The sequence below is a fragment of the Halichoerus grypus genome, chromosome 7 (genome assembly GCF_964656455.1).
Source record: "Halichoerus grypus chromosome 7, mHalGry1.hap1.1, whole genome shotgun sequence".
NCBI lineage: Eukaryota > Metazoa > Chordata > Mammalia > Carnivora > Phocidae > Halichoerus > Halichoerus grypus.
Genome location: NC_135718.1, coordinates 30,200,337 through 30,226,698, shown reverse-complemented (window position 1 = coordinate 30,226,698; position 26,362 = coordinate 30,200,337). Strand labels below are relative to the sequence as shown.

Genomic DNA, 26,362 nt, shown 5'->3' with positions numbered 1-26,362 from the left:
GGGCTCCCTGCTCAGCTGGGAGCCTGCTTCTCCCTCTCCCACTCCCCCTGCTTGTGTTCCCTCTCTCGCTGTGTCTCTCTCTGTCAAATAAATAAATAAAATCTTTAACAAAAAAAAAAAAATAAAGTGTACAGTTCAGTGGTTTTAGTATATTCACAAAGTTGTGCAACCATCACCACTATCCAATTCCAGAATATTTCCATCATTCCAAAAAGAAACCCTGTACCTGTTAGAAGTCACTCCCAAGTCCTGCCCTTCCCCCCAACCCCCGGCCCCCAGTGCCTGGCAACCACTGATCTACTTTCTGTCTCTAATTCTGGACATTTCATATAAATAGATTCATATGATATGTGGCCTTTTGTGTTAATTTCTTTCATGTGGCATATTGTTTTCAGAGTTTATCCATGTTGTAGCATGTGTGAGTACTTCATTCCTTTTTATGGCTGATTATTTCATTACATGGATATATTACACTTTGTTTATCCATCATTCTTTCATTAAAAAATTTCTAATTGTGGCAAAATACACATAACATAAAATTTACCATCTTAACCATTTTTTAAGTGTACAATTCAGTGGTATTAAAGTATGTTCACAGTGTTGTGCAACCATCCCCAGAACACGTCTCATCTTGCAAAATGGACAATCTGTTTCCCTTAAACAATAACCCCCCACTCTCCCCTGCCCCCAGCCCCCTGGCATCCACTTTCCGTCTCTATGAATGTGACTGCTCCAGGTACCTCATCGAAGTGGAATGGTACAATACTTGTCGTTTTGTGACTGGCTTATTTCACTCAGCATTCATGTCCTCCAGCTTCATTCACATTGTAGCACGTGTCAGAAGTTTCCTACTTTTTAAGGCTGGATAGTTTATTGTATGTACATACCACATTTTATTTATCCATTTGTTCATTAATGGACACTTGGGTTGCTTCCACACTTTTGGCTATTGTGAGTAATGCTGCTATAAACATGGATGCATAAATATCTCTTCGAGACCCCGCTTTCAGTTCTTTTGGGGTATATACCCGAAGGGGCATTGCTGGGTCATACAATAATTCTATATTTAATCTTTTGAGGACATGACATACTGTTTCCCATAGAGTATGCACTATTTATATTCCCAACAATGGTGCACAAGGGGTCCAGTTCCTCCACATCCTCACCAACTCTTGCTATTTTCTGTTTTATTCATTTATTTTATTTTATTTTTATTTTTGCAAAGTGGTATTTCATTGTAGTTTTTTAAAATTTTATTTTATTATGTTATGTTAATCACCATACATTATATCATTAGTTTTTGATGTAGTGTTCCATGATTCATTGTTTGCATATAACACCCAGTGCTCCATTCAATACGTGCCCTCTTTAATACCCATCATCAGGCTAACCCATTCCCCCACCCCCCTCCCCTCTAGAACCCTCAGTTTGTTTCTCAGAGTTCATAGTCTCTCATGGTTCGTCTCCCCCTCCGATTCCCCCCCCTTCATTTTTCCCTTCCTACTATCTTCTTCTTCTTCTTTTTTTTTTTTTAAGATTTTATTTATATATTTGACAGAGAGAGACACAGCGAGAGAGGGAACACAAGCAGGGGGAGTGGGAGAGGGAGAAGCAGGCTTCCCGCTGAGCAGGGAGCCTGATGCGGGGCTCGATGCCAGGACCCTGGGATCATGACCTGAGCCTAAGGCAGATGCTTAACGACTGAGCCACCCAGGTGCCCCATTTTTTTTTAAAACATATAATGTATTATTTGTTTCAGAGGTACAGGTCTGTGATTCATCAGTCTTACACAATTCACAGCACTCACCATAGCACATACTCTCCCCAGTGTCTATCACCGAGCCACCCCAGCCCTCCCACCCCCCAGCACTCCAGCAGCCCTCAGTTTGTTTCCTGAGATTAAGAATTCCTCATATCAGTGAGATCATATGATACATGTCTTTCTCTGATTGACTTATTTTGCTTAGCATAATACCCTCTACTTCCATCCATGTCATTGCAAATGCAAGATTTCATTTTTTTGATGGCTGCATAATATTCCATTGTATATATATACCACATCTTCTTTATCCATTCGTCAGTTGATGGACATCTTGGCTCTTTCCATAGTTTGGCTATTGTGGACATTGCTGCTATAAACTTATTCACTTGTTTTAAAATAAACATTCATTGAATATTTACTATGCCAAAGCTCTATACTTGGCAGAAACTGGGGCTCTGCCAAGATTGTTAAGTTGTAGTCTCCTGCTCTCAGGAACAAAGGGAGATTCTAGAGATAGGTTGAAATGCAAGGTAATAGATGCTTAATAGGATCAGAGTTTTGTGTAAACACAGAGGAAGAAATGAGGAATTATTTGGGGAAAGCTTCACAAAGGACTTGACATTCAAGCTGGATGTTGAAAGGTGTGCGGGAAGAGGTCAGGTGGAGGAGGAAGGGTATTCTAAGCCCACAGAGCAGCACTTAGTAGCTAGCCTCCAAGATGGCCTCCAGGTTGGCCCCAATGATTACCCCCTGGTAGTCATGCTCTTGTATAAGCCTCCCACTATGCTTTGGGACATTGAATAGTTCTGACCTGTAAAAACAATAGGATATTGTGAAAATGATGGTGTGTGACTTCTGAGGCTATATCGTAGAAGATCTTGTGCCTCCCTCTTGGATTTCTTGCTCTGTAGGAAGTCAGACACCATGTCAGGAGGACACTCAAAGTGTCTTCTGGTGAGTGCCAAGTGAGGAACGGAAACCTCCTTCCAGCCTATCAGCATAAGAATACCAGCATCGATTTGTCTGCTGTGTGAGGAAGCCACTGTGGAAGCCAATCCTCCAGCCCCATTAAACCTTCGGATGATGGCAGCCATGGCCAATAGCTGACTGCAATCTCATGAAAGTTGGAGCCAAAGCCGCCCACGAAGCTGCTCTCCATTTCCTGTCCGAAACCACCCAAAAGCCAAAAACCAATGTGAGAAAATATAAATTTATTATTGTTTTAATCCGGTAAGTTTTGAAATAATTTGTTACACAGCAAGAAATAATGAATACACCTCGAAGCATGACAAATCTGGTATATGGTGGAAATGGTGTCAGGAGAGACCACAAGACAAGAAACTCCCAAGTTGAAAGGCGGCTCTCCCAAGGTTTGTGTAAGAGTGGGTGAGGGAGCCATCTGGTGGAAGTAGGTGTTCTCAGACATTCTTTCCTCTTCCCACTCCTATTTTCCAGCTTCTTCTACCCAGCATTTCCCACTACTATTTCTCCAGGGGCCACAGTGAGGTTTATGAGTCAGTCATGTGGGCCATACACACCCTCGCTTAGAGATGCAAAGACTAACCTCTGGAAAATGTCAAGTTATTAGTTATCCTTTTTAAAAAAATATTTATTTATTTGATAGAGAGAGACACAGCGAGAGAGGGAACACAAGCAGTGGGGAGTGGGAGAGGGAGAAGCAGGCTTCCCACTGAGCAGGGAGCCCGATGCGGGGCTCGATCCCAGGACCCTGGGATCATGACCTGAGCCGAAGGCAGACGCTTAACGACTGAGCCACCCAGGTGCCCCTAGTTATCCTCTTTTACTATTTTATTTTCTCCTTCAGTCTCTTTCACTTACCAGTGACACTAGGATTTGAGGCAAAGAATGAAGACTCAGAATGCTGGAGAAGGGAAAGAAGGAACTGGGAGAACTTCATTATACAAAATTGAGTTAGACTCCCAAAAGCGGAGTCTAGTTGACCAGTGTCTAGTTACCGGGGGAAGCCTTTGTTCATTGATATTGGTCGTGACTGTTGTCCCTTTCTGGTCTTTAGAGCCTTCTTATATCCTCCAGTGTTCCCTCCGAATAATGTCTAGTTCTTGAATAATATCTCTCAATTGCAGAACTGCCAGAAGAGAGAACCAATAATACTACTGGCCACAACCAGTGTGAGGCCAGTGGTCCAGGCCCACCCAACAAGGAATTGCAAAGAAACCAAAATTTACCTTTGGAGTAAATTACTGATTTACTTAACTACCTGGGAAATTTCAGGTAGCTAAGATATTAAAGAAAAAAAAATGTTTTTCTATACTTCTAGACTCATCCTAAAGGAGGAGAGGCAGAGTCCAGCAGACAAGCCTGGCCCAGCCACAAAGCCAGGCCCATTCCTCTGAGAAGTATGAGGATTTCTGAATATAGCTTAGTGGTCGGTGTGGGGATTTGGATCTGTCTAGGTTCCAGCTGTTTGGAGGGGTAAATGATACCTTCCAGCCGGGAGAATCAGAGAAGAGGTACAAACATTGACTCCTGCTTAGACGAATGGGTTGGATTTGGACCAAAGCGGCGAGATGCACGGCCGTAAAACTCGTGCTCCCGAGGGTCCGCGATATTTCGTGAACCGCGGTCACTCACTGACCCACTTGAATCTGGGCGGGGCTGAGCGAGGAAAGATGCGCAGGCGCAGTGCTGACGAGGGCGCTCACCTGTGCTAGGGCGGGCGGAGCTAAACGCTGGAGCGGAAGGCGGGGCGGGCGTGATGACGTCATGGACACGCCGCCGCAGAGCAATTCGCGTCCCGGAAGCGGCGACAGCGGGGGAGGCGGAGGAGGCTCTCCGGTTTGCGACTTCAGAGAGGCCTTTGAAAGAGGCGCGTCCTCGGGGTGGGGCGGCCCTGAGGAAACGCTCCGGGGCCTAGTGGCCCTTCCAGGGCTCCCTGGCCGTCCCCGCCCCTCCCCCACCAACCCAGCGACCGGGTAGGTGAGGTGTCACCACCCCCCCCACCTCCGGGTCTTTGCCGACCGTGTGGAGTTGGGCGCCTGGACGCAGCGGGGGCCGCCACCTGCTGGCCCAGCGACTTTGGGCGTGGCCTTCCCTGGTCTGGGCCGCAGGGCCCGAAGGGGCTCCGTGGGCTGCAGAGGGGTGGTGGTCCAGGCCTCTGCCGGCGCTGACCAGCTTCACCCCCTCCAGGGCTTTTTTTGGGTCCTTTAGTCCGAGCTCCACCTGCGGGTATTTCGGGCTCCCAGTGGCGCCTTGGTCACATCCCCACCCCCACCCCCAATCCCAGGTCAGGTCGCAGTCCATTGCGAGGGACTGGCTTATGTTGCTGTGCGTCAAGATTCCGCCCTTTCTGTCCCCTCCTTTTCTTTTTAGGGTTTGGGGTAGGACTTTGAAATTAGGGAAGAGGGTGAGGGTCTCCCCATCGGAGAGGGGACATGGGAACAGGGCCTTATGGAAGGAGGTGACTGCCCCGTGGGGTTCAAGGGAAAAGGGAGGGTAATGGGCAGGAATGGTCCAGGAAGTTGTTGGGAACAGAAAGGAGAAGGAAGCGTTAGAAGATGTGGCGGGGCGGGAGAAAGCGTGGGAGTCCTAGAGGATGGACAGTTCGTTCACTCATTCACTGAGCATTAATTAACCTTCCACTGTGTGCAGAAGCAGTGGTAAATGGAAGACATAGTTTTTGATCTGGTGGAGCTCCAAGTTAAGAAGCACAGACCCGCAAGAAAGCAGGGAGTTTTACTTTGGTGTGATAAATGCTGTTAGGGCAAGTACATGATCCATTGGGATTATTGGGGAGGGTCTCCCATTCCAGACTGGGGGCATTGGCAAAGACCTCTCAGATCAAGGGAGCAATGTTTCAGCCGTTACCTGAAGGATGAGTAGGAATTAACCAGGTCAGGAGTGGGTGAAAAATATTCCAGGTCATCATTTCTCTTTAGACATCAGGCTGCCTCTTCCCAGCAGCCATGTGCGCTTGGTCTTTATGGTTTATACTCTTGATGGGTCTGTGGGGAAAATAACATTAGTTGGAGAGTCAGAAGAGCAGGATTGTATATCTGGGCAATTCACTTCACCCTGCTGAACGTTTTTTTTTTTTTTAATTCTTTCTTTTTTTTTTAAGATTTTGTTTATTTATTTGACAGAGAGAGACACAGCGAGAGAGGGAACACAAGCAGGGAGAGTGGGAGAGGGAGAAGCAGGCTTCCCGCTGGGCAGGGAGCCCGATGCGAGGCTCGATCCCAGGACCCTGGGGTCATGACCTGAGCCGAAGGCAGACGCTTAACCGACTGAGCCACCCAGGCGCCCCTGCTGAACGTTTTTCCTCTCTGTGAAATGGGTATTTCACCTGTAACCCTTTCTACCTCACAGGTTTATTATAGGCACCACATAGACTAATGTAAGTAGAAGTGTATTGGGGATTGGAAGTGCAATGCAAATGTCAGGAATTATTATGGTTGCAGGATGCAGACATCAGAGCGTGAGGGGAGTGGGCCAGAGGTGAGCCCCAGCGTGATGCCTGAGGTTCCCCTGGAGTCTCCACCTGCCCCTACCAAGTCCCCGGCGTTTGATCTTTTCAACTTGGTTCTGTCCTACAAGAGGCTGGAGATCTACCTGGAACCCCTGAAGGATGCAGGTGACGGTGTCCGGTACTTGCTCAGGTAACAGACTGTAGAATTGCTCTGACCAGCTAGACCTTCTGCTTTTCTGCTCCATAGTTGTGCTGGCCACTTAGGCAGTTGCTGGGCTGTCCTTTCTGCCCTCGTGAGGAGTGGTTCTGGGAGGTCCATTGGTTCCCTGGGCTTATTCCAGACCTACCCCAGGAGAGGCAAGCCCTGGGAACCAGATGGTCTTTCACCAGAGTTTCTTCTTTGTCATTCAGTAAGCTCATACATACCTCAGGACTGCTAATTAGCCTTGAACATCGGGCCTTCTAAATCTTAAAGTTTTTTTTTTCCTTTTCTATCAGTATTAGCATAATTAATATTAAAATTAGGGTGTAAAGTTGAACATAAGTTAAATACAAGTACCTGTGAATAAGCAGGTACCCTTTTCACTAATCTTTTAGGATTACGGAGCTCAAAATTTTTTGTTCTTATTTTGCTTTGATTTTCATCCTCCATATAATTTCTTTTTTCTCTTTTCAGCTCACTTTATTTCTTATCTTAAAGAATTTTAAGGACAGATATATGCTATTCTACTCCCTAAATACTTCAGTTTATTTCTAAATAATGACTTTTTTTTTTTAATGAGAAAAAGCAACATCACACCTAACAAAGTTAACAATAATTTCTTGATATCATCTTATACCCAGTTCATATTCAGATTTCCCCAGTTGTCCCAAGAATGTCATGTTTTGGTCAAATCAGACTGCAATCCAGGACTGTGCATTCTATGTGGTTATAATGTCCCTTGAGTCTTCTCAATCTAAAATAGTTTCTTTTTCATGATACTGACTTGCTGGAGACAGCTGACGGTCCTGGAGAATTTCCTACTTAGATTTGTCTGGTTGCTTCCTCATGGTGCAAATTGGAAGTTAGATTTAAAGGTTGGATCATATTCAAGTGAAACTCCCTCCCCCACAAAGGTCATGTGTTCCTAATATTGGGAGCCACATAAAACCTGGTTGTCCTACAGAGCAGACATTCATAACCTGGAGCTTGTGAGTGGGGCTTGAGGGCTCACTGAACCTCCTGAGACTACACGTAAAACTGTATGTACACGCATGTGTATTTCTAAGGGAGAAGCTTCTAGTTTTCATCAGATTCTCATAAAACTTTCCAGTCCTCTGAGAGAGGCAGGAGGCAGGAGGCAGGGTGAGTGGAGTTGGGTTAACCTGGGTTAACCTTGGGTTAAGAGTGCTATTGAATATTCATTCTTACCTCAGTCTGGAAATAGTGGGAGGTTTATTATTTACTCCCTGAACAAGGCCTTAAATTTTTCTTGTTCACCTCAGAACCCCTTTAATTTATGGCATCAGCCCTAGAAGTGAGCGAGTTTGTATTCCATAGTAGTGTTCTCTACCATTAGATCACTGTCCCCTTGGTGCAAGGGATAGGGGAGATGATGGTATGAGGGGCTTGTTTTATAATCCCACCGTGACCATCCAGCTGAAATGAATTTTAGTCTTTGGGTTTTCTGCTGTGCACACATGCAGGTGTGTGAGTATGTTTGTGTGTTTTACCCTTCTGTGGCAAAGCACAGAAGTTAAATGTAGCCTGCCTTTCACCTTTTCCACCACTGGTCTCTTAGTGTTTCTTGGCACTCATATGTTAGGATTTTTCCATTTTATGAAATTAGAAATCTGAGGATGTGGTGGGATTGATTAAAACTGGATGGAGGGGGAGCAGCATTTGGCCTAAAGAGCCTCCAGGAGCTTGTGGTTCTGTGCCACTGGGAGACAGAGCACTGGTCTGTGAAAATGGCTGTCCGATTAGTTTGTGCTTTTGATTGTTCTTTTCTTAGTAAAGAGGATTTGACTTTCAAGAGGGACCTAATCTTGAGCTTTGTCTGTTAGGTCTGAAGCCTAGAGCTGCATTAGATTTTTAAAAGACACCTCTCTTCTGGGATCAGCTACTCTAGTAGGTGGATCTCTATGACCAAAGTGTCAGTAAAGATATGAGAAAGAATGGGGAGGTTTTACAGTGAAAGTGACTTCAGTGGCTGTATGATGTTTTTATTTCTGAAATGGGATTGTCCTTAGACCAGACTTTTTTTTTTTTAAAGATTTAATTTATTTATTTCACAGAGAGACACAGCGAGAGAGGGAACACAAGCAGGGGGAGTGGGAGAGGGAGAAGCAGGCTTCCCGCTGAGCAGGGAGCCTGATGCGGGGCTCGATCCCAGGACCCTGGGATCACGACCTGAGCCGAAGGCAGACGCTCAACGACTGAGCCACCCAGGCGCCCCCTTAGACCAGACTTTTAATTTGCTCTTACGCTTGTAGCTGCCATTAGCTGGTTCTGAGGCCTAATTAGGGTGGCACAGTGGGGGATGCTGGGTTTTCAGAGAAAGGCAGACAGAGGTCATTTCATTCCCTTACTCATAACTTTCACAAAAAAATAGAAGCAGGGGCACCTGGATGGCTCAGTCAGTTAAGTGTCTGACTCTTGATTTCGGCTCAGGTCATGATCTCAGAGTTGTGAGATCAAGCCCTGTGTCGTCTCCGTGCTCAGTGGGGCGTCTGCTTGAGATTCTCCCTTTCCCTCTCCCTCTGCCCTTCCACTGCCCCCCCCCTTCCCCCACAAAAAAATAAAAGCACATAATTTAGTGAACCTCATTTAGCAACTGAAATACCTCAGTCACAGCAAAAGAAAGTACATTGGGGGTGCCTGGGTGGCTCAGTCGTTGGGCATCTGCCTTCGGCTCAGGTCATGATCCCGGGGTCCCGGGATCGAGCCCCACATCGGGCTCCCTGCTCAGCGGGAAGCCTGCTTCTCCCTCTCCCACTCCCCCTGCTCGTGTTCCCTCTCTTGCTGTGTCTCTCTCTATCAAATAAATAATAAAATAAAATCTTAAAAAAAAAATACATTGAAGTTCTGAATACATTGCTTGCCAGCAGCTTACCTGTTTTCCTCTTTGACTCTTCCTCAGTTGGCTGACCTTATAGATGCTATACTGCTGTTTATTTTTATTTATTTATTTATTTTTAAAGATTTTATTTATTTGACAGAGCGAGAGACAGCAAGAGAGGGAACACAAGCAGGGGGAGTGGGAGAGGGAGAAGAAGGCTTCCTGCTGAGCAGGGAGCCCGACGCGGGGCTCGATCCCAGGACCCTGGGTTCATGACCTGAGCTGAAGGTAGAACACTTAATGACTGAGCCACCCAGGTGCCCCTACACTGCTGTTTAGACTATAGGCGTCCATGCCTTTGTTGTTACATCTGTGCTCCTTTTCCCCTATTAAATATCCTTTATCAGGGACGAAGCCAGCAGAATTTGATTGTCCTCAGCAACTCAAGTCTCTGGTCTTCTTTCTTTCCTCTTTGGGGCCTCTGCGCTGCTATTTGGTGGTGTTGGTGGGGGCTGGGTCTTCATGTGCTTCCGGCTGTTCAAGTTCACTTAGGGCATGTCTGCTGAAAGAACGCTATACCCCGGTTTCAGTTTCTTTTTTGGTATATTAAAACAAAATCTTCATTATTTTTTCTCCTTTTGGATTAATGTATGTTAAAATCTCAAAATTTCAGAAATCAGAGAAAGTCACAAATGCGGTCACAGAAATCCTTCACGTTTTGTTCTCTTGATTTCTGTATTAGATGAATCTTGCACAGTGAGTATATGTTCCTGTGAAATTGTAAAAAAAGAATAAGGGAAAATTTTAAAGAAGAAAGTTCGTCATTGTCACCTCTTAAAGAGACCAGAACCTTACAAAACACGGTTAAACAGTATTAACTGGGTTTCTTAACAGATATTTTATAAATTCTTCTCCTTCTGGGAGAAAGTTCCACAGGTCTAGTTCTGAGAGGTTACCTTTTCTTATCCCGGGGCCTAATGTGTGACCTTAACTCCTCTCCCAGTTGCCTGTCTACGTGAGAGGCCCACTTTTCATTTCTCTTTGACACTCTGAGCTCCAGGCCCCCTCCTCCTGCTCCTGGTTTTGATGACCCACCTGTGATGGTTGTCTCCTCCCCCCACCCCAACTGGAGGAGTGGCCATCTTTAGTGACCAGGACTTGCTTGTGTTGTAGGTGGCAGATGCCTTTGTGTTCCTTGCTGACCTGCCTGGGCCTCAACATCTTGTTCCTCACTTTGAATGAGGGTAAGAACTGATTCCAGGGGCAGGGGGTTTTTGTGAATGGATGTGGGAAGGAATTCCCAGAAGTGGCCGCTTGTCTTGCCATGGAGTTGGCCTCCATGTCTGCTTGATGTCAGAAAACTGGCTCTGGAGAGAGACACTCTGGGCTAGAATCCTGGCTGGGTTGTTGAGGTGGCAGGTTCTTTAACCTGGTCGTTAAGGCCTAATTTTCCTCATCTCTAAAGGGAGGATAATAATAGTGCTCTCCTCAGAGAGTAGTTGTGAGGAACGAGGTAGCCTGTATATAACATTTAGCACGGTGCCTGACATAGAGTAAGCAGCCAGTGTATTGTAGCTATTATTATTGTTTCCTTCTTTTTTTTTTTTAAAGATTTTATTTAGGGGCGCCTGGGTGGCTCAGTCGTTAAGCGTCTGCCTTCGGCTCAGGTCATGATCCCAGGGTCCTGGGATCGAGCCCCGCATCGGGCTCCCTGCTCGGCGGGAAGCCTGCTTCTCCCTCTCCCACTCCCCCTGCCTGTGTTCCCTCTCTCGCTGTGTCTCTCTCTGTCAAATAAATAAATAAAATCTTAAAAAAAAAAAAAAAAAAAAAGATTTTATTTATTTGAGAGAGAATGAGAGAGAGAGAGAGAGCACATGAGAGGGGGGAGGGTCAGAGGGAGAAGCAGACTCCCTGCCGAGCAGGGATTATTGTTTCCTTCTTGACTGAATACTGGTGTTGGGACCTTTTTCCATTTTGATTTCCAAGCTGATTCTGGGGTCAGCGGGGGCATGACATGGGGTGAAGGTGCCAGGAAGGTGAATGGTTAAGAGATTTTTGCCACATACGTTGATTTTCTCTGGCTCAGCAGGTGAGCCTGGAGGGAGCCGCTGGGCAGTCACCAGCTCTGAGGGGTCTGTGGCATGAAGCCTTTGAGGTAGATGTGTGGACAGGTGGATGGCTCTAGAGATCTTGGGTAGTGATGTCTCCTGGGGACCTTTTGTGACAAGATGTACCAGGACCCAGCCCTTTTCCTGTTTGAACTGACAAGTGGCTACAGGAAAAGCTGAACCCCTGGGGGGAGATGTGTGAAAGGCCTGAGACAGAATGTTCTAAGGAGCGGGGTCCTTTATTCATGTATTCATTCTTCTATCAAACTTGCATTTCTCAAGTGTCTCCTTTATTTCCTACACAGATATGGATTCAGTGGGTTGAAAATAAACCCGGTTTTCACATAAGACCTCATTTTCTGTTTCTCCTATGACAGATATTTAACTAGCATTTACTCTGTGCCCAGTGCTCTGTTAGCTTGCTCTGGGGGTACCCTGCTACATGGAAGAAGATCCTTTGGATTTTCTCTCAGCCTCCCCATTTCTCAGTTCACAGTGGTCTGTCTGTGGTATTCTAAAAGCCAAAGGAAAGGCTTCCAGTCTGCTCCGGTGGCCCAGAGGTCAGAGTGTCGGTCACGGGGATCTCCTAGTGGCCAGACTCCAGGCATGAGCCACCTACTGTGTGCTAGCATAGGTTCGTTAATATTAAAAAAAAAAATGTGTCTGGGGCTATAGTAGTGACCAAACGGATAAAGTCCCAGCCTTCAAGAGCCTATGTTTGTAGAGGAGACAACAACTATGCCTGTAATCAGTCATGTGGTGATAAATTCTGTGAGGAGAAAATAAAGCTGAGTTAAAGGGTTGGAGAGTGAGCAGGGCAGATACTCTTTCACCCGAGGTGATCAGGGAAGGCCTTTTGGACAGAGCCCTGGAGGAGGTGAGGGAGCGAGCATGTGGGCATCTGGTGGGCAGAGGCTCCTGGTCCTTGCTCCTCATTTACCTGCCGTGTTATTGATCCCATAGGTGCATGGTACTCGGTGGGTGCCCTGATGATTTCAGTGCCTGCCCTTCTGGGCTACCTTCAGGAGGTTTGCCGGCCACGGCTGCCTGAGTCTGAGTTGATGCGGAGGAAGTATCACAGCGTGAGGCAGGAGGACCTCCAGAAAGTTCACCTGTCTCGCCCCGAGGCTATGGCTGAGGTGAAGAGCTTGTGAGTATGGAAGGGGCCGGGGAGATGGGACATGGTCACAGTAATAGTGGCCACCACACTGAGTGCTTGCTTTGGGTGAGGCGTTGTATAAAGGAAACCACAGATGTTCTTTCCTTTGATCTTTTGAACAGCTCTGGGAGGTAGCTACTGTTATTATCCTCCATTTATGGATGAAGATAAAGGCTTACACAACGAAAAGATGACCAAGCTGGGATAAGAATCCAGATCTAGCTGATTTCACAACTTGTGTTCTTTCCACTAGACAGTTTAGGGTCTTGACTGAGCGCTTGCACACGTGAGCCACGGCCAGGGTTCAAATCCCAGCCCTCCATTTACTTGCTCTGTGGCATTGGGTGGGTTGCTCAGTCTCCCTGTGCCTCAGGTTCCTCACCTGTTAAATGGCATAATAGTAGACTTACCTCATAGGTGGTTGTGAAGACTGAATGAGTGTCTGGTACCCAGGAAGTGTTCAGTAAAGGTTAGTCACCATCACTACACTATCGAGAAGCTTCCTAAGTGTGACAGAGCTGGTACTTCCGAAGAGCCATATTAAGACCGTTGAATAACATTAACCATAGCATCTACAAAGCTTCAAAAAAAAGTTACAAACGGAGGCCTGGGCCTGGCCCCCGTCTGAGTCAGTTTTCTGGAGTGGGGTCTGGGTATCCCCCCCCCCCTTTTTTAATGACTTTAAACTCAAATGGGAGTTGCAAGAATAATACGGAGGAACTCCCATAGGCCCTTTACCCAGCTAGAACAATTATTAACATTTGCCACATTGGCTTCATCTATTGCTCTTCACTTGCATGTTATTTTTTTTCTTCCTGAACCACTTGAAAGTAAGTTGCAAGCATCATGCATTTTTACCCGAAATACTTCTTTCCTAAGAACAAGGATGTTCTCTTATATATTCATAATTGTATAATCAAAATTAGAAAATTTTACATGGCTAACATTAGCATTTCTGAAGTTATCTAATATATAGTTCATAATCAGATTTTACCAGTGGTATTAATAAGGTCTTTATATAAATTTCCCCTCCTCCAGAATCCAGTCCCGAGTCATACGTTACGTTTAGTTTTTTATGTCTTCTTAGTCTCCTGTAACCTGGAATACTTCCTTAGTCTTTGTTTCTCATGACCTTGACACTTTTAAGTAAGATGAGCTTATTATTTGTAGAATTTCCCTCAATTTGGGGTTGTTTGGCTCCTTATGATTAGATTGCATTTTTCCAGGAATATGACAAGCAATGTGTTGTTGTCGGTGTATCATATCAGGAGGTACATCATGTCAGTCTGTCCCATTAGGGGAGATTCTAACTTTGATCGTTTGGTTAAGGTTTCTCTACTATAAAATGACCATTGCTGGGTCTTATCTTTATCACTTTATTACTGTGATAGTTGTGAAGGTGATTTTCTAATTGGCATTGTTAGCTAGCATCTGCTCTAAGAAAGAGCTCTTCCATCTTATCAGTATGAACTCAAGATTCTTAATTTTATTTAATGGGTTGTAATCCATTACTGTCATTATTTTGATCTCATTGTCCTAGGTTTGGCAGTAGGAGCTCTTTTGAACTGGCTCCTGTGTTCTTTTGATATGTCCCCATTATTTTTTTTTTAAGATTTGTTTATTTATTAGTGTGTGAGCGCATGCACATGGGGGTGGGAGGGTGGGGGTGGAGGGGCAGAGGGAGAGAGAGTCTTAAGCAGACTTCCCGCTGAGCACAGAGCCTGATGTGGGGCTTGATCCCACAACCCCGAGATCATGACCTGAGCCAAAATCAAGAGTTGGATGCTCAACTGACTGAGCCGCCCATCATTTCTGAGTGCATATGATATTCAGATTCATCTTATGCTTGCACTGCTCCCGCTCTGGAATCAGCATTTCTCCATGGAGCCTTTCAGAAACCAAGATCTGGGTGCAGCATGCATTCATTGCTTCCGGGGGTGCATCTATTAAAAAATACTCTCCAAGTGAGTCTGCCTTACACCCCAGGTGAAGACACAGTGATCTCTATCCTGCCATTTATCCTACAGCTGCAGTGTGTCTGTGAGGGGGGCTACCCTGCTCCTCATTTTACCTCGGCCCTGGGAAAGTTAAGCAGCTGGCCCGACATCAACAGCTAGGAAGAGACCCAGGCGGGATCATTTGTCCTTTGTGCATCTCTGTAGGGGTTCTGAAAGGGGGACTGAAATGTACGCAGGTTCTCCTGAGCTCTCCAGCCCCTCCCATGGGTTTGAAGAGACCAGCTGTCCCTGGCTAGCTGTGCCCATGAAGTCCTAGGCTCTGTGGCCCCAAGCTCTGGCAGGCCTGTGGGTGTGCGGCTCACGGAAGCCCCCCCCCCCGCCCCTGTGCCCACAGCCTGATCCAGCTGGAGGCCTTCCTGAGCTGCCTGTGCCGCACCTGTGAAGCTGTCTACCGCGTGCTGCGCTGGGAGAACCCCGCCACATCCTCGCAGTGAGTGGCCCCTGGTCCCCCCACCGCTGCCCTGTAGGGCTTTGCTCAGGGGAGGAGAGCCTCTGAGGCTCTTGTGTGCAGACCTGCACGTGAACTTGTGGGCTGGGATGTATGGCTTTTGTTTAGACACCTTTTAGGTGTAGGAACAATATTTTAATAGTAGAAACATAACTCACTATGTAATGTCTCACCCACTTGTTTGATTAGCAGATGTCATGTTTATTAAGTGTGCCCGTTGCCATGTGGCTATGCTCCAGAGTGATTTCCTTCTAATCGCAGGAATTTCTGATGGCTGTGATTCCTCTCTGTCGATGCAGGTTCTATGGGGCTCTTCTGGGCACGGTTTGCATGCTGTATCTGCTGCCCCTGTGCTGGGTCCTTGCCCTTTTAAACAGCACGCTCTTTCTGGGGAATGTGGAGTTCTTCCGAGGTAAGCCGTGGACAGCTCGGCAGAGATGGGGCCGAGGCTCTGGGGGCTAGGTGAGGCTCCCCCGATTGTCTGTCTCTACAGCTAATCATCCGTTTGCTGTGCCTTCCACAAGGGGGCAGCACCACACCAGGGTAGTTTCTGGGAGGGCTCCTGGGCTCTGCATCTGACGGCAGGGGGGATCCAGGGGAGGCTGCTACTGTCGGGGTCCCTTTCCCTTCCTGAGGCAGGTGAATCCCTGCTTATGTGATGTGGTGGCTTCTGGGAGATGAGGGAGGGGTGTTTTCCCAGTGCTGCCACCCGCCTCCTGGGACGCAGCCACCTGGAGTAGCTGCTACTTCTCTGTGTGATCCTGGAGTTCTCATCTGCCGTCTAGCTTCTAAAGCCGTGAGGCAATCTGGAGAGGCCCTGAGCCACAGAAACCTGGGCTTCTACATATGTTTGGGTGATTGCTATATTTGTTTTCCTCCCTGTAGTTGGATAATTAGCTACAGAAGCTGTAATTCATCGAGCACTTACTACATTTAATCCCTCTATAACAGTCCCATGGGGGGGGTAGGATCTCTGTTTTGCTTATGAGGCTTAGGTTAGGTGATCTCTTCAGAGTTAGGAGGGTGACTTTCTTGCAGCAGAGAGTTGGGCTGCTGGTGGAAGAGGCCAGCCACCTGTAGAAGGGGGTACCCGCAGAGCACCACTCATTCCATCCTGTTTCTGCCTCCCACTCTGTTCTCGCCCTGGGTAGTGGTGTCTGAGTACAGGGTATGTCTGCAGCGGCGGCTGAAGCCCAAGCAGAAAGACAGCGTCTTCGAGAGCGCACCACTGCTGGAGGCTGGGGGGAAGTCTGCTCTGCCGGACTGCACGCCGGCACCCACGCCCACAGAGGTGAGTGCCCCGCACCGTCAGGGCAGAGCCTCCTGCAGGCAGGTTGTGGGGCCTTCTGGTTCCCAGCTTGTAGGGGTTCTGAAAGGGGGACTGAAATGTACGCAGGTTCTCCTGAGCTGACTCCGCTGTTCTGAGTACTTTATAGATATCAACCCTGTGAGGTGTAGGTTGCTTCTGAGAATGAGAGGGTTCTCTTCTGCAGAGGAGAAGGCTGAGGCACAGAGTTCTTGTGCCAGCGTGGTGGGGCCAGGACCCAGAGCAGGCCCTGTGGTTCTGGCACCTGTGCTGCGCAGCCACCACAGGGCCATCTGTGCCCTTGGGCCCGTTTCCCTGTCTCTGCTAGGTCAGAGAGTGCCCTCCTTCCTGTGACTTCTTTCTTGCATGTGTGCCATCTCCTCTGGGGCAGGAATGGATGTTTTAGGGAACCTGGATGTTTGCTCCAGGAAGCTGGTGGCCTCTACCTTAGAGGGCAGGGCTGCCCTCCCTCTCCTTCTGTAATAATCTCTCTTCCCAGGACCTCACGCCTGGCAGTGTGGAGGAGGCCGAGGAGGCTGAGCCTGATGAGGAGTTTAAAGATGCGATTGAGGTGGGTGGCCCTTCCCCACCACCCTCTACCGATCAGGCTAGAAGCCTGGTCCGGGAGCTGGGTGGCTTCTCACATCCCAAGTCTAGGTTTTTCAGTTCTCTTTATCCAAATGAGCAGTCAGAACTTGTGAGCTAGAGCTCACTGGATGAAAGGGTGCCTCTGAACTTCTGCCCATTCTGTGCCTGACCTCATCTGTCATGCATGCTCAGGGGTGGGATGGCTCTGGAAGCCTCTGGGAAGCACCCTTGTTGGGGGGTGGATCATTTACCACCTAGGCTGGAGACTCTAGGCTTGGTGCCTTGGATGTGGGGCAGGCAGATTTGGGGGAGGGCACTGTCCCGGGTCTCTCGCTGCTCTTACACAGAATGAGGTTTGAAAGATGTCTCTTTGGGGGGCAGGCAGGGGAAGCTGGAGAAAGTGGTTGTAGGCCAAGGACTAGGTCAAAGAGTCCTCCTGATTTTAAGACAGTGATTCAAACTGGTAGTTTACAGAAGCATTTTATTTGGCATCCAAGACTTAAAAACATTTACAAATGGAGAGATTTCAATGACGAGCCTGGATTTTCAGTTTCTCTGAAAAATCAGCAGCTCTGGTAGCCCCAAGTGTGCGGTGGTCAGTGTAGCTGAGGAGTGACTGTCCCCTTTAGAAAAGTCACCTAGTCCCCACCCCTGCCTCCACCCTCCTTGTCCCTGGTCACTGAGTCCTAGTGTGGTTGCTGTTGTCACAGCTGTGCTGTTGCATTTCCATATAGCAGGAAGTCATTTCTCCGTCTCTTTGTAAAGGGGGACATTGAGGTATAAGAAAAGGGCCTTGTGCGTTGCCTGTGATTTACCCTAGCCCATTTCACTCTCACCTCAGCCTCATCCACGTCAGCATTTACATTTTCAGCTGCTTAGAGATTTCTCCCAGACTTGAATATACGACTGCGGACTGCATCTTGGTGCTGGTGGTGTAGGGAGTGTGCACATCGGGGCTTTCGGGCTCTTCGGTTCCTAACCCACAGTAGTGACCACGTTGTACATCTCGGCCTAGTTCACACTTAACGTCGGTCAAATGTGTAAAACTTAAATGAAGCAAAAGTTTTCTGAAAATACATTCTAAGGGATATTTTCTGTTCTCTTCTAATGAAGTAATGAGCAACTTTTAATGCATTATTTCACCCAGTTTGAGAAACCATAGTACCCAGCTTCTCTCAAGCTGATTTGACGCTGGGCTCCTTCTCTGGGGCCTCTGTGAACGTCACCCTCTGTGGCGTGCTCAGACAGAACTCAGAGTGGCGCTTCCGTGTTTCCTTTTGCTTGGGGCTCTTCCTCCCAGCGGCGTCCTTCTTGGTATCTCTCTCTGTTTTCTCTCCTTCTCCCGCGCACCTTGGGAGGCAGGAGACACACTTGGTGGTGCTGGTAAGTAGGAGCCTTGGGGAGGCAGGTAGGGGCTGGGCAGGGGGAGGGTGACTGAGCTGGCTGTCCCCGTGCCTCGTGGGGTCAGCCGTGCTGGGGGCCTCTGCACGTGGCTCCTGGAGCCCTGCTACGAGGTGGGCAGGATTGGAAGGAGCTGTTCCCACAGGAGGATGATGAAGGTGCCCCGTGCCCAGCAGAAGACGAACTGGTTCTGCAGGACAACGGGTTCCTGAGCAAGAATGAGGTGCTGCGCAGCAAGGTGTCACGGCTCACAGAGCGGCTCCGCAAACGCTACCCTACCAACAACTTTGGTACGGCCAGGGCTGAGGAATGGGGGCGGTGTGGGCACCATGGGGCCAGAGTTTTGGAATTGTGGCTACTGGTTTGTGATGAGAGCAAGGAGTAAAGCTATGTCTATGGGCCCCGGGTAAGGTAGTGGACACACAATGGGACTGCCAGGGGAGTGAGTGTGGGTTCCTTCTTGAACGTTAACTTGGGGGAAGTTGAGGCACTCTGTTCCAGAAACACCACTTCAGGACTGTAGAGAGATGTAATCCTGAGGCAGAGGCTCAGAAGGCAGTGTGGCATGATGGCTGAGAACAGAATGTAGCGTCTGACTGCCTGGTGTAAATCCCAGCTTTGCTGGGTGTCCTTGAGCAAATGATGTAACCGCTCTGTGCCTCAGTTTCCCCTTCTAAAAAAGGGCAGTAATAACAGTTCTTACCTCACAGGGTTCTTAGAGGTCTCTAACGAGGTGATGTTTATTAAGTGGTAGCACAGTGCTGGCTGGGTCACAGTAAGTGCTTAATAAGGGGTGCTGTTAACATGAGGGGTCCTGGTCCATCCTGCAGGTGCCTAGCAGCTTGTCTGGATCTTCCCTACTCAGGTTGAAACAAGTTGAAGCAAAAAGTATCTTCCTCTGCACATGATAGAACCCTGAGGTCCCCTCTCCTCAGCCAAGTTCATGGACTGGCCAGTCCTTATTTTCCTGGGGGGTGGGGGTGGGGGTGGATCAAGGAAGGCAGCTTTGGAGAAGGGTAGACTTGACTGTTGGCACGGTGGGAAACCTGTCTCAGACCAGGAGAGCGGTTGCTGAGCCAGACAGAGTTCTGGCTGAAGAGGGCAGGTGACTTGGGGGTCATGCTGGTTTTGAGGAAGAGCCTTGTTTCTGCTTGGAGTCAGCTGCCAGGAGGAGGAGGTGGCTACACTGTGTGTTCTGGTGGGAGTGAGTTCTAGGCTCTGCACCCTGGGAGAAGCCCTGGTTCGTTTGAGACATTTGACCCAGGGCATCCAGGGGCCTGCCTTCCTGCCCCTGTAGCACCCAGGGCAGTTGTTTTTCAGGATTCGAGGTCCTGGACGTGCTGTTTCTTTCTGCTCTGTGAGTATGCCCCAGTCATTTTGAGTTCCCTTTTATTTGTGATGATCACTGACTTCTCTGGGGCACTGTGTTCAGTGCACTTGCATCTACATGGTCTCATCTAGTCCAGATGGTAGATGTGATAGGGACAGGCAGTTTCTTAGGGGCTTAGAAGCAGCTGGGTTCCAGAAGTCCCAAGTGACACTATGTAAGAATTAGTACTCTTGCTCTAGCATGTGATTCATTCATCAGTATGAATTTTAAGTAAAGGCCCTTAGATGTTCTCATTTGCAGGTGAGTAACCTCAGGTGAGAAAAGTGATTTGCCCCATGTCTTCAGCCATGGTTGAGCTGTGACTCAAGTCCAAGCCATCTGGTCTGGCTCCTCTGTTCTTGTGTTTTTTTCTCACTCAACATGCTCCCTTTTTGCCTTAGTGTCTGAAGTCCTCTGGCTTTATGTCTGTCTTATTTCAGTATTTGGTTTTTGGTTCAGGTAATCCCGGCCGGGATGGTGAAGGCCTTTCAGGTTCACATGAGGCTGGCAAGGGCAGAAAATGCTACTTTTTTCTAAGCCTCTCTTAATTCCCATTCTTTAAGACTGCTCGCGGTCTTCTCCCTGAGATGTTCTCAGGCTCCTTGCTGTGAGGGCAGGTACAGCAGCTCTGCTCCTGGGTCTGGCTCCTGCAGGCCAGGGTGAGGTGAGCAGTTTTCGGGGCCACTCCATTCCGGCTACCTGTGGAGGATGGGGGTGCATGGGACAAATGAGGACAGGCTGCTCAGGGGCTTCTATGTGGCCCCGTTCTGTCCCGGAGGCTCTTTGACCATTACCCTGGCAGGGCCCATGCAGTCTTAGGCTCTTTCTTGCTCCTGTGGCATCATCACATGGTGAGTTAGGTCCTTTGCTAAGGATGGGGGCAGGGAGAGTCAGAAGATTTTGGAAGGGAACAGGGCTGCTCTCCTCCATATACCTGTCTTGAGCTGGTGTCAGCATCCTAAGCCCTCCCAGGCCCAGGCTTGTGCTTGGGTACATGTTGGTTTCACTAGACCACATGGCTGCCCTGGGATGCTTGGCCCTGACATTCCATCCTGGACTTGGGCCTGAGTGTCAGTCTTTGAGTGGCTCCAATCCCCTGCCCCATGCCCCTTGTTCCCCTTGTTAAGGAGAAGCAGAAGTGGGTTGCTTTTTTTTTTTTTTTTCTTTTAAAGATTTATTTATTGGGGCGCCTGGGTGGCTCAGTGGGTTAAATGTCTGCCTTCAGCTCAGGTCATGATCTCAGGGTCCTGGGATCGAGCCCTGCATCGGGCACCCTGCTTGGTGGGGAGTCGGCTTCTCCCTCTCCCTCTGCCTACCCCATCCCCACTCATGTTCTCTCACTCTCAAATAAATAAATAAAATCTTAAAAAAAAAAAAAAAGATTACTTCTTAGAGAGAGGCTCGATCTCACAACCCATGAGATCATGATCCGAGCCTAAACCAAGAGTTGGACACTTAACCGCCTGAGCCACCCGGGTGCCCCGAAGTGGGTTGCTTTGCCCACATCCTTAGTGTGGGGGACAAAGTCTTGGAGTAGCGTGGTTGCTGGTTTGGCATCGAGGCGGCAGTACCTGCTGTGCTTTTCCCGCTCCTCTGCCAGGCCAGGAGCTACCTGGCAGCAGTGGCACTCACCTTACGCACCTTGGCCTCAGGCTTCCCCGTGCTCTGTCTTGGGCAGGCCCGTGTTTCCTTGAACACAGGGAGTGTCCTGTAACAAGGGCTGCAGGGGGTTCTGGAGGGACAGAGGAAGAGACCACATGTAGCTCTGGGCCTTTGTGTGAAGGTGAGGCCCGGGGCTCCGGACCTGGCCACATAGGTGGTTCAGGAGGCCCAGCAGTGCTTCCTGACGCTGCTAATTGCTCTGGCCAGATCCCAGGAGGCCTTTGGGCCCCAAGTTGTAGACACTTACTCCAGTAGCTTTATTATCCACTCTCAAGTGTTTTCAGGACCCAAGTCAGCTTCCTTCTGGGCCCGTAGCCCTGGGCTGGGCTCTGTAGCCCCTTTCGGGAGCACCTTCATGCCCACCGTGGACCCCTGGGCTTTTTCCCCTGGCTCAGTGCCCCCTGTTTACATGGCGATTTTTGCCTCAGACCATAGTCTGTGTTCCTGGGGATAGCCCTTGGAACCTTCTTTGTTCTCTTCAGGGTTTGCTTTTGTTCCTGGAGCTTGGTGAAGCCATCAGGCACAGTGTGGCCTTTCCTCTCCTCCTCAGGCCTCAGTTTGCCTCCGCCTTTTGGTTCCCTTCATTCACCTGCATGCGCCCCCTTCAGCAGACTGTGTCTTTGCTGCAGTCCACCTTTTCCGTCTGTAATTTTCCTGGGAGCACGGGTGGGTGGTGAGCATAGTGGCTTCTGAAAGAACCGTCGGTTCCCTCCCTCCCTGTCCTTCATCTCTTCTTACACCCCCTTGCCTCCTCCCTTGCATTTGCTAAGCTGCTGTTGACTCCTCCAGCATGGTCCGGAAACTTGATCATCTCGTGTGTGGTGGTTTAGGTGGAGTCTGTCACGGCTCTGCCCTGCTCTGTCCTGCCCACCACTCAGTGTCTGTGCCCCTGCCCTGCATATCTTCTTGGAAGGTGCCTGGTTCTGAGCTCCTCTCCTGGAATCTTCAGATGACAGGAAGCAGGAGTCTGGGGTTCTAGGCATTTCTGAATTACCTGTGGGCAGACTATTTGTAAGGAGGCACTTAGGAAAGGGTCGTGTCAGGCAGGTTTCATCTGAGCTCATTGGAGCTGCCTTCTCTGAAGGATGCCTGTTATCAGGTCCCCCCCTAGCTTGGTGTGATTTCCAGGGAGCAGATTCTGCTGGATGCTTTTCGGTTTTGGCAGGACCTGCAGGTGGGGCCTCTTAGTCCTGGGAGGGCACACAGACCGGCAGCTGTGTATAGTATGGAGACATGGATTCTCAGGGACCATGGGAATGTTCCTTGTTTTTTTTTCTTAAAGATTTTATTTATTTGAGAGAGCGAAAGCAAGAGAGATCACAGAGGGAGAGGGAGAAGCAGACTCCCTACTAAGCAGAGAGCCAGATGCGGGGCTCGATCCCAGGACCCTGAGATCATGACCTGAGCCTAAGGCAGATGTTTAACCGACTGAGCCACCTAGGTGCCCTGGGAATTTCCTTATTAGTTTGAGTCCCCTTCTGTCTCTGGATCTGGACTTTGCTCCCCCCCTTTTTTTCCCCCAAAGATTTTATTTGAGAGCGAGAGTGAGAAAGCATGAGAGATCACGAGCTGGGGGGAGGGGTAGAGGGAGAAGCAGACTCCCCACTGATCAGGGAGCCCTATGTGGGACTCGATCCCAGGACCCTGGGATCATGAGCTGAGCCGAAGGCAGATGCTTAACCGACTGAGCCCCCCAGGCGCCCTGGACTTTGCTCCCTTGCTCACTGCTCCCAGCCATGACTGGGCTGGGCTGGTGTCCTGAGTGGTCCCATAGAAGAGCCAGGAACAGGTGAGAGTTCAGAGCCCTGGGCTAGCTTGAGGCTGAGCTGCTGCCTCTGTTTGTCAGGGAACTGTACGGGCTGCTCGGCCACCTTCTCAGTGCTGAAGAAGAGGGTAAGTCTCCTTGAGGGTGTGTTTGCGGGGACTTGGGATGAGGTGCAGGGCAGTAGCGGGGAGTCATTGGGCCACACTGGGCCTGGGGTCCAAGGTTTGCTCAGGTGAGCGGGGAGCTGCTGTCCCTGTGCCCATGCCTTCACTAGCCTTCCTATTGGATGTTGTGTTTGCTCTGTCCTGCCCCCACTTGGGCACCTCCCTGTTCCCATGGTAGTCCCAGGTTCCTTGGGTGAGATCAGCTGATGGGAAGGTGGGAGGCTCCCGCTGTGGGCGATGCATCTGATATTGACCATGGCTCTTTGCAGCGGAGCTGCAGTAACTGTGGAAACAGCTTCTGCTCTCGGTGCTGCTCCTTCAAGGTGCCCAAGTCCTCCATGGGGGCCACAGGTGAGTGGTGCAGGCGGCCCGGGGTCAGGGCGTTGGGAGGGCTTGGCTGGTTCCTGCCTCCTCCAAGGGCTGCTGCAGCGTGGGAAGGGAGCAACGGGTCAGTGAGAAGGCAGGGGGACTCGGGATCCTGTCTGGCCTGGAGAAACATCTCCACTGTCCTTTAACAGACAAAACACTGAAGTATTTTAGGTATGCAAAAGAATGTATTTAATGTATCTGAATTATAAGGCTTAGTAGTGAATATCTGTGGCTTCTTCACTGAAGTTAAAAAACAGAGCATTAGCAGCACCCCAAGGCTCCCAGCACCACCCTGCCTTCCCCAGAGGAAACCACTGTGCTGAATTTTATTCTTTTTCTCATTAACTTGGTAATGCTTTTAACAAAATGAAAAATTTCTTTCCTTCTATAAAACCTGTACATACTCATTGTAAACAAAACAAAAGATACAGATAAACAAAGGAAGGGCACCGTGTGCAAGATACATATGTATGCACATGCACGTTCTACAAGTAGTGGGAGCATGTTCTGCACACTGCCTATAATGTGCTGTAATCAGAAATTGAGGCTTTTTTTTTGTTTTTCTCGTCATGCAAGTAGCATATGCTTATTCTAGAAGATTTGGAGATCATTATATAGAAGGAGGAAGAAAAAAGTAATCCTGTAATCTTACTACCTAGAGATAACTGCTGTTAAAACATGTTGGAAAGTTTTCTTCTGGTATTTTATTAAAAAAAATTTTTAGTGGTGTTTTGTTGGTGCCAAAATAATTTCTAATGCAGAGCACCTGGGAGAGGCCTGCTCTTGGTATGGTCACTCCCGAAGTCCCCAGTCCACACGGAAAGAGGAGTCTGAGGGCAGGCTAGGGAGCTGGGTTAGCGAGGATGTGGGCTGGGTGGTGGGTGGCTTGTGTGGGGCTTTGGGGGTCGGGGAGATGGTTGTAGTATTGGGGGCCATGAACCAAAGGGCATGAGGAAGTGTCTCACCAAGTTCTTCCTCCTTTTCAGCCCCCGAAGCCCAGAGAGAGACTGTATTTGTGTGTGCCTCGTGTAACCAGACCTTGAGCAAGTGAGAAGAGGGGCTGGGGTCCAAAGTGGGCGTCGGTCCTTGGGGCCAGCAGCAGGCCTCACTTTCCTGTCCCTAGCCCCTTGTGGTGTGTGCTGGGCAAATGTGGCCTGAACGCTAGGTAGGCTTCCCCTTCCTATCTTTGCTGTCTCCAGCTGGGGGGGTTCTGGAGCTGCTCCCCCCTCTTGCGGGTGGCTAGTAAGTGGCAGTTCTCAAAACCCAGAGGGAAGAGGAGCCCCTGGAGGGTCTGGCAGGTTTGCCCTCCTCTGCCCTGGGCTGAATTAGTGGACTCAGAGCTGGGCAGGGAATATAAACTAGAGGGCAGTAGTGAGCTAGGCCTGGTCTCTGTAGGGATCTCTGAGCATCAGGGTGTCTCTCCACACCTCACAATTCTAGGAGACCACAGATCAGAGACTGGGAGAAGAGATTCTTCCTTTGCTGGTTCCTGGGCCAGCCCCTTGGCCTCTGAGAGCCTTCAGAAGGGCTTGGGCATGGCATGACCCAGCTCTGCTGTTTGAATGTCGCTTCAGGCATCAGCATCTCATTGTTTCTCCACCAGAGGGTATGGCCAGAGCTAACAAGACCAAGAGTCCTAGATCAGGGTTGAAGTTTCCATGTTCTCCCAGAGGACGGCGTGTTTAGAAGGGCCTGTCAGAGTCCTTTAGTATTAAATGGAGCAAAACATAGGGAGCCCCAGCAGCTCAAAGGACATCAGGCTCACCTTGCAGAAACTTTGACTTGCAGAATCTCAGCCCACATATTACCCTGGTGACAGCTTCCCTGGGTAGATGCCAGGCATTCAGACCACTCTTACTCCTCCTGTTCAGAGCCACAGGCACCCCTCCTCTGGCCCAGAGCTGTGTTCCCCCTCCCTGGCCCCTTGTCCCATGGAGTGTGAGACAGGCGAGCAGAGTAGAGGTCCTGAAGCCCTTGACCCTTGGGGGCCTGGGAAATGTAGGATCTCTCCGGGCTGGGTCCTAGATTCTGGTGCTCTTCCTCAGCAGGACAGTCTAACTTAAGGGTTAAGGCCATGGAGGTCCCCATCCTCTCTTCAATAATTGTATGTTCACTCTGGACTCTTAGGGCACCAGTGTCTCTTCCTAAGCCTTGAGCGGGCTCAGGCACCCTTTCTCTCCCCTGGAGCTACCCTGCCTTTTTGAAGTATTTATTTATTTATTGCATGGTTCCTGGGAACATGTGGCACAAGGAGTGGGATGGAGACAGTGGGGGGCTTCTCCTGCTCCAGGATGCTTCCCTGGAGTCATGGGCTGGCGGGGACCCAGGACCCATAGGAGGCTGAGCAGGGATCCGAGGAGGCAGGCTGGGGAGACAAGGCCATCCTGGGCCAGCTTTCTGGGGCTAGTTAGGGCTCGGCAGCCAGGGGCCCGCAACAGGCCAGGGAGGTGCAAGTCCCTGGGGAACCAGGCAGGCCTCAGGCTCCTTTGTTAAGAGATAAGAGTTAAGTACCCTGTGCTTTATTTACACTGGAGAGGAATGAAAAGGATCTCTGTGTATATGGAGAATTGTCAATAAAAAGGCCCTCAAGCTTCTCACGTTTTCGTCCTGGTCCTTGCACTAACCCTCTCTCTGAGGCTCTTGGAGAGCCAGACTCACCCTGCGCTGGCTGAGTTTGCAGGCCTGCGCTGTGCCTGCAGGACAGGGCTGGAGGGGGCGTGGAGGCTGCTGTCGTCGGCGGGGGGGGTGGGGTGGG

General features: G+C 49.3%; 1 protein-coding gene across 5 annotated transcripts; it reads left to right on the top strand.

Moving 5' to 3' along the window:
• The first annotated feature begins 4,510 nt into the window (after nucleotides 1-4,510).
• Nucleotides 4,511-26,204, top strand: ZFYVE27 (zinc finger FYVE-type containing 27). Of its 5 annotated transcripts, XM_036111548.2 has the most exons (13): nucleotides 4,511-4,716; nucleotides 6,202-6,399; nucleotides 10,424-10,494; nucleotides 12,322-12,508; nucleotides 14,870-14,965; nucleotides 15,283-15,395; nucleotides 16,135-16,274; nucleotides 16,789-16,860; nucleotides 18,240-18,260; nucleotides 18,424-18,568; nucleotides 23,156-23,202; nucleotides 23,508-23,589; nucleotides 24,594-26,204. In XM_036111548.2, the coding sequence occupies exons 2-13, from the start codon at nucleotides 6,203-6,205 to the stop codon at nucleotides 24,656-24,658; spliced, it is 1,236 nt and encodes a 411-aa protein (XP_035967441.1). In that variant the 5' UTR covers nucleotides 4,511-4,716; nucleotide 6,202; the 3' UTR covers nucleotides 24,659-26,204. The 5 variants fall into 5 exon arrangements, with proteins under 5 accessions (XP_035967441.1, XP_035967442.1, XP_077933403.1 ...); XM_036111549.2 differs by lacking the exon at nucleotides 18,240-18,260; XM_078077277.1 differs by lacking the exon at nucleotides 6,202-6,399 and having other exon boundaries at nucleotides 4,512-4,716.
• Nucleotides 26,205-26,362: the final 158 nt, after the last annotated feature.